This window comes from Lactuca serriola, chromosome 9, assembly GCF_051521515.1.
Source record: "Lactuca serriola cultivar US96UC23 chromosome 9, Lser_US96UC23_V15, whole genome shotgun sequence".
Taxonomy (NCBI): Eukaryota; Viridiplantae; Streptophyta; class Magnoliopsida; order Asterales; family Asteraceae; genus Lactuca; species Lactuca serriola.
In genome coordinates this window covers 7,026,943-7,040,909 of record NC_136416.1, presented here as the reverse complement: position 1 = coordinate 7,040,909, position 13,967 = coordinate 7,026,943, and the positions used below count along the sequence as shown (strand labels likewise).

At 35.4% G+C, this 13,967-nt stretch overlaps 1 protein-coding gene across 2 annotated transcripts; it reads left to right on the top strand.

The window, feature by feature from the left end:
- Positions 1–71: 71 nt before the first annotated feature.
- On the top strand, positions 72–12,147 carry LOC145072139 (piezo-type mechanosensitive ion channel homolog). 2 transcript variants are annotated; one of them, XM_079018524.1, is made up of 24 exons: positions 72–352; positions 848–928; positions 1,121–1,277; positions 1,376–1,533; positions 1,764–1,920; positions 2,072–2,249; positions 2,693–2,808; positions 2,894–2,978; positions 3,731–3,946; positions 4,026–4,203; positions 4,289–4,417; positions 4,518–4,691; positions 4,843–5,076; positions 5,156–6,664; positions 6,794–9,258; positions 9,405–9,800; positions 10,008–10,166; positions 10,253–10,756; positions 10,923–11,064; positions 11,150–11,294; positions 11,448–11,604; positions 11,690–11,781; positions 11,853–12,018; positions 12,116–12,147. In XM_079018524.1, the coding sequence occupies exons 1-21, from the start codon at positions 304–306 to the stop codon at positions 11,587–11,589; spliced, it is 7,374 nt and encodes a 2,457-aa protein (XP_078874650.1). In that variant the 5' UTR covers positions 72–303; the 3' UTR covers positions 11,590–11,604; positions 11,690–11,781; positions 11,853–12,018; positions 12,116–12,147. The 2 variants fall into 2 exon arrangements, with proteins under 2 accessions (XP_078874650.1, XP_078874649.1); XM_079018523.1 differs by having other exon boundaries at positions 11,853–12,147.
- Positions 12,148–13,967: the final 1,820 nt, after the last annotated feature.

Here is a 13,967-nt window from a genome sequence, read left to right as displayed (position 1 = left end):
TTTCAGCCACGTGGTCTTGGACAAGTCTTTTCAAATCAAAATTACGTAATCACCTTCCGTGATCACACTAATCGTAGATGTACATGGAGCTCGCAATTTTACGTAAATCTTCCATCAAGATCCACTCGCCTTTTCTGATTTTTGCTGTTAGTTTACAGAAATCGAACCAATACTGGGAAAAATAGCTTCTTCTGGATTCAAAATTTTCGAATTTTTTGCTCGAAAAGAGAATTTCCACTGAAAATCTGATTAAATAATCAACTGATGATATGAACGATCTGGCTTCGACCTTACGAGCCAAGAATGGGGGTATTAGTCGGAGGATATCTGTTGTCATTGCTACTATTTACAGGTAAAATTTTATTTCTTCGTTATTTAATTGGGCAAGTTTTATATGAAGATCACCTGATAGTTATTCACAGAACAATCGAGTGTGAATTAGGGGCAAAACGATGTGTGTTGTGCATGCATGTCGTTTGATTTTATTACTGTGGATTCATGTAGGTACCTCATGTTTGTCGTTAAAACACAGATTATAGTATTTGTTTTCTCTACATAAAGCTTAGATTAGCGTGGACTTCAAAATTGAAGTGACAAACAATGCACTGTGATCTTTGTACTTGCGACATTGTTCGTGATTATGTCAAGTTATTGTCAATTCATATGACGTTTTTCACTGAGTCCTGTCAATTGAGATTATTGGACAACTTTTCCGTACAAATAAATGAGTTAGCTCAGGGGTAAACGTTGAAAGAATTTGTTATTGTAGACCGTTAAATCTTGGACAATTTTATCTGATCGCTCTATTACCTTTCTACACATATGCTAATTGTTTCTGTATCTGCAGCTGCTTTACTGAATTGGAGTTTGATCTCTCTTGGGAACTTGCTAGGTTCTCTACTTATTCTATTCGTTCATCTGGAAAGAGGTATTACTCTATATTCGTTCATCAGATACAGTAGGACTGCTTAAACATCTTTAAACTCTTTGAAGACGAGCTCCAGTTTCTATCTGCATTATTCATGCACTGTAAATGCATCTGACATAACACTTCCTTATAGTGTATCTGTTAAGCAATTGATATCATATCAAGCTTACTTGATGTATTTTTCTTTTGTAGGATTTCACTCAAAGGGGAGAATTGTACTATGGGGTATTGTTGTTTACTCACTTGTTGTTATCCTTTCACAATTGACTTTTCTTTTAGCATGGGCCATTTGGTGTGGAAGATGCAGTGCAGAAGAACCTGTGTGGGCAAAGTTTATAGGATTCATGATGTGAGATTTTAAATTTTCAATCTCATCAGCATCAGCTGCTCTTGGCTCTTGCTGTGTAATTAATCTGTCATGCATACTAATGAAGTATGTTTTTGCAGAATCAAGAGACCAAGATCACCAAAAATAATTTATTATTTGACCTTGCAACTATTAGCAGCATTCACTGCTACGACTGAACTCCATGAAATCAGATTAGGCTTGTTTACATGGTCATCTTCATTTTTGGGGGATCTTGCAGAAGCCATAGAACGAATAGGTTAGTACAAGTTAATAAATTTAAAGCTTTGCTTGATGATTTTTTTTTTTTTCCCAACATACTGATCCTCAACTTCACATTTCCTTATGAAACTTGACCCCCTTGGCTTTTGACTGGGATTTATTTAAACAAAATTGATACAAGTCGAATGTTTGACATAACTTGAGCTCTTAGAAATTATTGTCATAAATTGACTGGAATCTTTCTGTCCCCATTTGGTGGTATGGAAGGTTCACATGTGAAGGTTGCTTTCTTCTTGCTGTTGCCTGCTGTTCAGTTGGTTGTGGGTATCAGCAACACTTCTTGGGTTTCTTTACCATTTTTCGTTTCTAGCTGTGTGGGTCTTGTGGATTGGTCATTATCGAGCAACTTTCATGGTGTCTTCAGGTGACTTTATAGTACTTGTTGATTATCCTAGTACAATAAAAAATGTTGATTCTTGTTATACAAAGTGAAGATTTCTATCATAATATTTAAACTTGTTATACAAAGTAATATATAATGAATTTTGCTTGCATTTGTTTAAATTGTTATGAAGGTGGTGGAGAGCTCTTTGGCTATATGCGGGATTCAATATTATCTTTCTGTATATGTATCAGCTCCCCACAAGATCACCGAATATGATAGGTGATTTCATCGGCCTATACAGAATTTCTTCGGAATCTGATTGGACAGAAATTTGTTCTGGTCTTTCGCTGATCATATATTTCTTCGGGGTACACCTTTTTCCAGGAACTTGCCAACATTTTCTTTAGATTTCTATCAACATTATACTTTCCTCCCCCCCTTTAAAAAGCTACTTATAAAGAAAATGCCTATGGAGTCCAACAAACTATTAGAGAAGTCTCATTTAGGCAGCTCAACTATAAAAAAAAATATATATATCAAAGACCAGCTATGCAGTCTGGTTCATTTACACAAAATGGGTCAAAATTAAGGATATTTTCGTCATTTTCATTTCGTGTTTTATAGTGGAGTGGTTAAAATGGAACTTTTTTAATAGTTTTATTGCTTCCATGGTGAAGTCATACAAAATCAGTACATAAATCTTTCAGTGTTTGGTGTATTTCTACTTAGTTACCCATGTACATAACTGCAAATTTTGCTGCTTATTGTATCAAACTTTGGTACAGTTGATAATTTTGCAGCATTTATGCAGTTATCTTTTGTCAAACTTGACTTGGAGGAAATGAATTTGATCATGTCCATGAGAGAAGGCAACTTGGCCGAACATCTTCTCCCATCTACAAATTCTTTTTTCATCCGTGAATCAAGGTAACCGAGTTAAAATATAATGCAAAATTGATTTATATGTATCAAAGTTATCGTATGATCTAATTTAAGGCAATATCATCTGTAGATCTGGTGAACGAGACACCAATGTTTTACTAAGAGGTGCAGTTTTTCGGACATTCAGCATCAATTTCTTTACCTATGGTGCCCCAGTACGTACCCTTAACTGGACATACTTATAATCTCTAGATGTATAACAAACAACTGATCAAATATGTTTACATCAAATTGGAATTCTAGTAAATCTCGCTACCTAGTTTCTTGCATGCATAAAACATAATCAAATTCTGTTTCTGGAAAGTATCACATGCTTTTAAGTACTATGATGTAACTGTTGTAAAAATTTCATAAACAGAAGGTCTGACAGAAGTTCAACTGTACAATCATGACTAGGCTATACTTGCAAAACAAGAATCTAAAATTGTAGTTAATCTGGTACTACCCAAAGATCCTGTAACACATGAAAGGCCCTCATAAGTTTTATACTGTCATGGTCCTTTTTATTATTATGCATCAATCCACAAAATCTGTTATGATATAAGTTTTATTGGATATTTTTCATGAATATACTACCTCATTAATACATGAGTTACCATTGAAATCTAAATAGTATGTTTGGAGGTCAAGGACATGATCTGATTGAATCTAAATATCGATAAGCACTCTTGTAGTAGTGATGTTATTTAGGCTCTTTTTTTTTTTAATAAATGTAGTGTGGACTGTCTTTGGATTTGTTCTGTCTAAAATCTTATATGAATCTCTATAGTTTATAAGTGCAACATTTTTTTTTCACATGCTTGTTGCTTCCTTGACCTAGTCAATGTATTTTGGTTTCAGGTTAAGTCGAGCATGTCAATTATCTTTCGGCTTATTTTTGTTAAATTTTCAGTGATGAAATTGACAGGTGTCCTTGTTTGCTCTTTCCTTATGGAGCTTCTATTATGCAAGTGTGTGTGCATTTGGATTGCTTGGATATGTCGGCTACATTATATTTGTGTTCCCATCCTTGTTCCGTTTGCACAGACTAAACGGGCTGCTCCTTGTCTTCATTCTGTTTTGGGCTGTCAGTACATATATTTTCAATATAGTTTTCTCAAACCAGAATGGGAAGCTTGGAAAGGTAATTATCTTTTTTTCATTCTATTTCCCTTTCATGAGAAATAATCTTGTATGTTTCTTTCCTTAAATTTCATATACAGGACACACAGGTTTGGGAAATGGTGGGGTTGTGGCATTATCCATTTCCTGGTTTCTTTATCCTTGCTCAGTTTTGTCTTGGATTTTTAGTTGCCCTTGTTAACCTTGTCAACAACTCTGTTTTCCTCTACCTCTCTGATGAGGTCCCCAGTACGTCTGATGGAGACTCTACCCCTGAAGGTCTTTTTTTTTATTTTCAAATTTAATTTCTCAATTCTTACTGATTAATTTGTTATTCTTTTACTAAAAGCAATTGTAAATGCAGTTAAAGAAGAAACAAAAGTGCTGATTGTAGCCACAATCGCTTGGGTGCTTCGCAAATGTAACCGGGCAATCATGCTAGTGCAAATATTTCTCATTGCAATGAAGCCTGGTTTCATCCATGCTGTATATAGTACGTTTACTCTCTAATTAATATAATTTTACTACTAGTACTATCTGATCTGATCATGGAACAAGCCCTTATAAGTGCTACTATTTTATCTGTGCTTCAGTGATATTCTTTTTTCTGTATTTATTGAGCCACCGCATCAGCCCAAGAGTGCAAGGCGCCTTACTTCTTCTGTGTGAGATTCATTTCGCAATCTTGTACACTCTTCAGATAAATCTTGTCTCTGGGGCCTTGAGGAAAAGTGACACTATAAGTTGGGCAATTTTATCTCAGTTAGGTATTGTCTATTTCTAATTGGTTCACCAATCCTACACATAAACTCAAATAAACTTGAATCTGTAACCAATGTGGGATTAGTTATTACACATGGTTTCCTGCTTTTCTATTTATTCTGTTAAATAATAAGAATTGTAACCAAATTGATGCAGGTCTCCTTGAATGTGATAGCACCTGGGATTTTGTGGAAATAGCTTTGCTTGCAGGTTTCTGTGCCATTCAGAAGCATGGTCACAAAGTTCTGTTTTCTTTCTCAGCAATTGTGCAGCACACACCTCGCCCTCCCATTGGATTTAGTATTTTAAAAGCTGGTTTGAATAAATCAGTTTTGTTATCTGTTTATGCTGTTGCAAACTCTACACACATCGATGATAACCCCTCCCAAGGTACATTCACATTCACCACCATTTCTTCTAATTTTTATATTATCAACTTTTCTAATAACTTTGTGTTTTTTTGTTTCAGAGAGAAAAGTGGCATCATATCTCAGTGCAATAGGGCAGAGGTTTCTATCGCTATATCGTTCATTTGGCACTTACATCGCGTTTGTAACTATACTTATCACAGTCTACATGACTCCACCTAATTACGTGTCATTTGGGTACCTTTTTCTTCTCCTTTTCTGGATTACTGGCAGACAACTTGTTGAGAAGACAAGAAAGCGTCTATGGTTCCCATTGAAAGCATATTCAATCGTGATGTTTATTCTCATCTATATTTTGAGCATCTTCCCAAGTTTTGAGGGATGGATATCCACAAAAGTTGATCTTTATAAATACCTTGGCTACAATTCAGAAGCAGCAGTATTTGAAAACGTTTCGGAAGCATTAGCAATAACAATCGCAATGCAACTTTATAGCTACGAGAGGAGACAAAACAGGTATCCTAACTTAGAGGACACAAATCGGCTCCAGTTTGGGGTGATTGGGTTTATTAGAAGGCTTCTAATATGGCACAGTCAAAAAATCTTGTTTGCTGCTATGTTCTACGCAGCAATATCTCCAATAAGTGCATTCGGTTTTCTCTATCTTCTTGGCACTGTCTTCTGCTCAATTTTACCAAAAGCTTCCCGGATCCCATCAAAATCATTTTTGGTTTACACGGGATTTCTCGTGACATCAGAGTATTTATTCCAGTTGTGTGGGGAACAAGCTTCAATGTTTCCTGGGCAAAAACACTCTGCTTTTTCCAACTTTCTAGGGTTAAAGGTGTATCAGCCTGGAGCTAGAGGTTTAGAAGCAGGGTTGAGGGCTAAGGTACTGGTCATTGCTGCATGTACCCTTCAGTATAATGTCTTCCATTGGTTAGAGGTGCTTCCCAGTTGGCTTTCGGGTGTAGGTCAATGGGAAGAGCCTTGCCCATTGTTTTTCTCTCAAGAAGATGTGTTACCAGTTGCCTCGATTCCAGATGAGGATAATGTTTTTTCATCTATTAAAAAGATGGGGTTGAGAAGCATCAACTCTTGGCCAGCAAACAGCCAAGAATCATCTGGTGATTCAGGTACCAAGAGTAATAACAGAAGATACATGCTTGGGTATTTTTGGGGACAGGTTAATGAGAACCATAAATGGAAAAAGAAACAGGTTCTTTTCTTACGAAAAGAGAGATTTGAAATGCAGAAGACTTCCTTAAAGATATACCTAAAGTTTTGGATGGAGAACATGTTCATCCTCTTTGGCCTTGAGATTAACATGATCGCATTGCTTCTTGCGAGTTTTGCTCTTCTTAATGCCATTTCTCTGCTGTATATCGCATCACTTGCTGCTTGTGTTGTGCTTGGCCGACAACTAGTACAAAGATCATGGTCATTATTTGTTGTCCTTTTTGCTAGTGTTCTTTTACTCGAATATTTTGCCATTTGGAAGACTGAAAGGCCTTTAAGTGAATTTGGTGAAAGTGACAACACCTTACACTGCCATGACTGCTGGAGGACTTCGGAATTTCATTTCAGCTATTGTCGTCGCTGCTGGCTAGGTACTGTTCTCTCCTCTTCATCCTTTTGATGAATTCATCTAGAAATTAACATGGTGTAACTTGAGTATCAAATTGGATCATGAAATCACCAACATTTGCATTCTTAATTTTTGTTATAACTGTGTGTAGGACTTACTGTTGATGACCCAAGAGTGCTGATCAGTTACTTCATAGTCTTCAAGTTTTCATGTTTCAAGCTGCGAGCCGATCGATTCTGTAGTTTCTCAGGATCATATACATATCGCCAAATGATTTCTCAACGCAAGAATGCGTTTGTTTGGAAAGACCTTTCTCTTGAAACCAAAACCATCTGGACTCTTCTTGACTACTTAAGACTATACTGCTACTGCCATCTGTTGGATCTTGTGCTTGCCTTAATTTTAATCACTGGAACTCTCGAATACGATATATTACACCTTGGATATCTCGCTTTTGCTCTAAGTCTTTTCCGACTCAGACTTACAATACTAAAGAAAAAGAACAAGATCTTTAAGTGGTTGCGGATATACAACTTTGCTGTCATTGTTCTCTCTCTTGCCTATCAATCACCATTCGTTGGTGTTTTTAACGAAGGGAAATGTGAAACCATAGACTATGTTTATGAAGTTATTGGATTTTATAAGTATGATTATGGATTCCGGATTACCTCAAGGTCTGCCTTGGTTGAGATTATCATCTTCATTCTGGTGTCATTGCAGTCATACATGTTTTCCTCTCCAGAGCTAAATTACGTATTCCAATATCTCGAAGCTGAGCAAATCGGTGCGATTGTACGCGAACAAGAGAAGAAGGCTGCATGGAAAACTGAGCAGTTGCAGCATATTCGTGAAGACAAAGAGAAGAAACGCCAGAGGAATATGCAAGTGGAGAAGATGAAATCCGAAATGCTAAACTTACAGATCCAGCTTCACACTACGTGTCCTGCTCATGAACATACTCATGATGATTCACCTCGTAACGAAGGGCTACGAAGAAGGAGAGCTGTCTCTTTAAATACCGATTATACCACTCAGTGTGTTGTTAATAAAGAAGAAGATAATCTCAAGAAACACGCGTCGGATATTAATATGGAGATGCCATTACCATTTGAATTCCATGGAACCGAAAGTTTACCTGCATTCGAGTCGCCAGAAAACTCGCATCTTATTGAAGTTGCTGAGTTTGATGAGGACATCGCAGAGATGGAGAAGAAAGGTAAAGGGCCTATGAAAGAAAGCACATTGATATCTGCTGTACAGTTGATAGGTGATGGTGTTTCTCAAGTACAGTCGATCGGAAATCGGGCGGTTTCCAACTTAGCAAATTACTTAAATATCCCTCAAGAAGATTTAGATTCGGATGACCCGACTTCGTTATCACCCACTGGTAAAAATAGTGAGACAGAAAGCCAAAACGAGAGTCACATAGCTTCGAATCGTTCATCTTCTTTGCAATCTGAAAGAAGTAGAACTGGTTCTGAATCAGCTAGTTGTGGGATAATCTTTCAACATATATGGGGACAGATGCAATCGAATAATGACATTGTCTGCTATTGTTGCTTCCTTCTTGTCTTTCTTTGGAACTTTAGCCTGCTTTCCATGGTGTATCTTGCAGCTCTCTTCTTGTATGCTCTTTGTGTGAACACCGGACCTAGTTACATCTTCTGGGTTGTAATGCTGATCTACACTGAGTTCTATATTTTGATTCAGTATGTGTATCAAATCATCATCCAACATTGTGGGATCACTATCAATTCCGTCTCTCTTCCGGAATGGGGGTTTCCTACAAACAGAATAACCTCTTCATTCGTTGTCAGTTTGTTGCCACTATTTCTAGTTTACCTATTTACCCTCATTCAGAGCTCTATAACTGCCAAAGACAGCGAATGGATTTTCGCAACCGAGTTCAGCAATTTCACGGGGAGAATCGTCAACCCTAAGGAGGTTCTTTTTAGTTCAAGTTGGAGAGAGAACACACAAAAGGTTCTTCAGATTGTAAAAAATATTGCTAAACTGATCATCGGGAACTGTGTTAATTACTGGAAATCACTGACACAGGAAGCAGAATCTCCCCCGTATTTTATCCAGTTATCATTAGATGTTCATTCATGGCCGGAATACGGGATTCAACCAGCAAGGGTAGAATCGGGAGTCAACCAAATGCTTAGATTTGTACATAATTCAAAATGCAAGATATCAGACCCTGACACTTGCTCTTATGCGAGTACTGTCCAGGTACGTAGCATTGAAAAGAGTAAAGACAGCCCAAATGTGGCATTGGCGGTTTTTGAAGTCACGTATGCATCACCAAGGGAGGAATGTCTTATGGCTGAAAACTACAAGTCTCTAACTCCTGCAGCTGATGTGGCTAAGGAGATAATAGAAGCAGAAGATGCTGGTCTTTCTAAACATTTTGGATTTCCTTATTCTATTGTATCCGTAATAGGGGGAGGCAAAAGAGAGATCGATCTATATGCCTACATATTCGGTGCGGATTTGGCTGTTTTCTTTTTGGTAGCCATTTTCTACCAGTCTGTTATAAAGAATAAAAACGAATTTCTAGATGTTTATCAGCTGGAAGATCAGTTTCCAAAGGAGTTTGTGTTCATCTTGATGGCAAGTTTTTTTTTTTTTTTTTTTTTTTTTTTTTTTTTTTTATTTATTTACTTTTTTTTTTTTTTTTTTTATCACTTGAATGAATACCTTATTTAGGGTGGGGTGGGTGTAAGCTAATTAGATTTTATATATATATGTATATGCAGGCTATCTTCTTCTTGATCGTGCTTGATCGCGTTCTATATCTGTGTTCATTTGCAACAGGGAAAGTGATATTTTACATATGTAACCTTGTAATTTTCACATACTCAGTGACTGAGTATGCCTGGAGCATGGAACCTTCACAGCACCATGCAGCAGGTTTAGCACTGCGTGCAATATATCTTACTAAAGCCATCTCTTTGGCCCTTCAAGCCATGCAAATACGATCAGGGGTTCCTCATAAGAGTACTTTATATAGGCAGTTTTTGACTAGCAGTATTACTAGAGTTAATTATTTGGGTTACCGACTCTACCGTGCACTCCCCTTCCTCTATGAATTAAGATGTGTTCTTGATTGGTCATGCACCACCACATCTTTGACCATGTATGACTGGCTCAAGGTAAGTTCCTATTTTTTTTTTTTTTTAATCTATCAAGATGTGTTAAGAACCAAGAAAGCAAGTCAAATTTTGGCTTTATTTTCAGAAATAAAGAGGAAGTTAACTATCCATAGAAATCTGAAAGGACTTTTCATTTTCATGAATGATTTTCAGCATCTGGCATGTATATAAATAAACTGATTGATGTATGTAATTTTGCGGTTATAGTTGGAGGACATAAATGCAAGTTTGTACCTTGTCAAATCTGATGCAGTTCTGAACATGGCCGGTCGTAGACAAGGAGAGAGGCAGAAGAAAGTTACTAAATTTTGCAATGGCTTATGCTTATTCTTTATATTAATCTGTGTCATATGGGCTCCTATGCTTGTAAGTTATTTCTCTATTCTTTATTTATATATACATGATTTTGCATGGTTGTTGATATTTCTTAAACAAAATTTTTTAAATTGCAGATGTATAGTAGTGGTAACCCGACAAACATAGCCAACCCTATTAATGATGTAAGTGTTCAGTTTCACATAAAGACAAACGGTGGACGATTGATGTTATACGAGACAACTCTATGTGCAATCACACCATGGAACGTGTTGAAACCTTCAGCTAATCTTGATCCCAATAATTACCTGGATTCTTATAATGTGGATGATATCCAAATGATATGTTGCCAAGCCGATGCCATTAGTTTGTGGCTTGTCCCTGATGCCATTCAAAGAAAGTTCATTCAGTCTCTTGATATGGCCATGGATATGAAATTTTCTTGGGTGCTGACTCGAGACAGGCCTAAGAACAAAGAAGTTGTAAAATACGAACAAACTATACAACGCTCAGATCTTCCCACGCCTTCAGAACTTGAGCAGGTTCTTAATGGTTCCACCAATAGCTTTAGGATAAATAACACTTATCCAAGGTATTTTCGCTTGACTGGTTCAGGGGATGTCAGACTCTTCGACCAAAAGGTACATATATATATATATATATATATATATATATATATATATATATATATATATATATATATATATATATATATATATATATATATATATATATATATCCTGTATGGTTGTATCCGTATCCCTAACCCTAATGCTGGAATTTTAATTTTACAAATTACATGTACAGGCAGGTGGAGTGGATGCGAAGCTTCTCCTACATCGTGGGAATTCAGAATGGTGGTCATTTTACGATATTGATTGGTTGAATTCAAGTGCATGTGGAGATTTGATGGGGCCCATGGCCATTGTAGTGTCAGAGGAAACGCCACGTAAGTCCATCTTTCTTTAAATATATAATCAAAAAGTTTAGAAAAAAAAATACATATTGATAATTATTTGTTGAATCTGATTAAGAGGGTCTTCTTGGTGAGACGTTGAGCAAATCGAGTATATGGGGTCTCTACATTACCTTTGTATTAGCAGTTGGTCGCTTCATAAGGCTTCAGTGCTCTGACTTGAGAATGAGAATTCCATTCGAGAACCTTCCTTCTTGTGACAGGTACCTTTTTTCACTATTTAACTCGTTTTATTTTTAGCTAAGCCATTAAATTTGTTATAGCCCAATATCAGCTGATTTAAAGTAAATTATGATTTTCCATCATTTTGGCATTTTTGATTAAAGTAACTTTGGTGTGTGTGTGTGTGTGTGTAGATTGATTGCCATTTGTGAGGATATATATGCTGCTAGAGCTGAGGGCGAACTGGTAGTTGAAGAGGTCTTGTACTGGACATTGGTAAAAATATACAGGTCACCGCATATGCTGCTAGAGTACACCAACCCCGAAGCCTTTTAAGAAATCACAAAAAAGGCATGCACTTCATTTTCCATCCATCCTTCTATCTACATCTATATTTGAATTTTGAAATGACTTATTCATCCTTTCTTAAAGCTAGGGTTTTGCAACTTGAAGAATGGACATGAGGAGGGATAAAGTTGACTTGCATTTGAACAAATATAAAGTCCCCAAACCTGACTTGGAGTGCAGGTTCCTAATACTTAATACTTACTTTATAATCCTGTAAAATGGCTAAGTTGAATGTTGATGATCAAATGCAGGTGTTGTATCATAATCAAGTAGGGCTGCAAACAAGTCAAGCCTTTTGTTTGATAATTCGAGCTTCAGTATGTAGAAATATGAGCTCAAAACAAGTCAAGTTCGAGTTTATAAGAATTCGACTCGTCGAGCTGTTCAAGACCTGAGTTAACATGTATGTACTTAAAGGTTGGAGTTTGGACATTTTTTGGTGTATATTTTTGGGCTTGCTCATTTTCAAGTTATTCGACCTTGCCTTAATGCGCCAACAATATAATTCTTGCAGATATTTAAGACCATTTGAGCTCTTGATAGGAACTTGAACATTTCTTAGGGTTTCAATCAACACACGTAGGTGTTGTTTGTTTTGGAAGTGGTTAAATGTATTTTGTCTTTTTCCATGTGTGCGGAAGAAGACATGGACTTGAGAAACGTCTACCCGCCAGAAATGAAAAGTGCTCAAAAAGTATTTTTGTAAAAAAAACAAACGAGGCCATAATAATAAGATGCAAGGAGATAAACAACACATAATTTTCCGTAATTGTCAGTTAGGTGGAGTCATTTACACATCTACTTTTGCTTAATGGATGTCACAATTTTAAAATCAGCCTCCTTTTATCTATAATAGCCAATACGATTTTTTTTTTCCAGAAGAAGCACTAATTATTTGATTTTTTTTCCATTTAAGTAATTATTTACATACTAAAATGAAAATCTAGTCCAAAACAATTCACTCTAAAAGAGGCAACAACCTAATGTCCACTTCGAAATGTCACCAAACAGTCCAACTAGCCCGATGTGATACACTTAAGTTGGTTACAAATTATCATATTTGTAGCCCTGATTTCGTAGGTTAATATGGATATAAAATTATTAGTGTTTTTTATTCAAAAAAAAAGATATAGGTCTGTTAAATCAAAATATGTTCTCCTTTTACCTGAAGCCCAAATGCCAAATGGGTAACTCTACTTCACCCGGGGAAGGAACCCATAACCCAATAATGTTTGTTTAATGTATAGTATATCACTGTATCCTAATAAATAAATAAATGCCATTTCGTTTTTGCATTTGTTATTTTATGAATTCTTCTCATTTTATTAAACTTTATAATATTTAAATGTAATAATTATAATAAATGTATCAGTTTTATTAATGTAATTTTCCTTTTAATTTCAAATTTCATAAATTAAATGCCCAATTATTTTCTTTGTTTATTTATTTAGATTATATGTTTAAATTTAAAAGAGAAAGGAACATTTCAATTTCAATAATTTAATATTTTTCTCATTTTTTTTATAAATTCAAACTCTTAAATGTTTAAGATTTAGATCTCTATATTTAACTTTTTTTTTTAACTCGTGTAGTACAAGGTCTCGCAACTAGTTACTGAAAAATTAAAAAAGAATACTTTAGCTATCTTCAACAATATAACATGTATATACATATATAAACTTTTAGGAGAAACCCTTCAACTTTTCTGTCAATATATATTTTTTCGTATGTAAAAAAATCTTCTTATATAATATATACAATAAATGTTTGTTGCTAGTAAATAATAATCTATAAACACATGTTTAATTCTTTTTTAGACTGTCATGTCTATATCTATTATCTAATATCACATATTATATAAATTGCTGACCGTTAGATGAACCATATGATATAATTAATATATATTAATATGAATATGAGTTTATAAAGATTACGAGTTGAAAATCATATTATTAATCATATCCAATAGATTACCAACGCTAGGTGGATAAAAAAACAATGCAAGAATACTAACATTTTTATATGGTTTTCTAAATCTTTTATGAAAAAAAAAAGACAATTTTACAAATGAAAAACTTGGATGCATGACAACAAGTAAACACAAGTATTAAAATATAGTAAGGGAATCATAATATTTGATTCAAAGTTCTCAATATCCATTCGGTAGATCCCAACAAGCATCTAGTAAGATTTATTTATTTGTATTTGACTGCTTTAGAAAAAAAGCAACTTAGCTGGGTAAAAAGTGATTTTATTTTATGATCTTTAGAACCTAAAAAGGTTTCCTAGAAACTCATACCAAATCCATATGTGCATCTTTCAGAAGCCACATCGTCACTCGACCGTTTCTCAGATGACTCCTTACC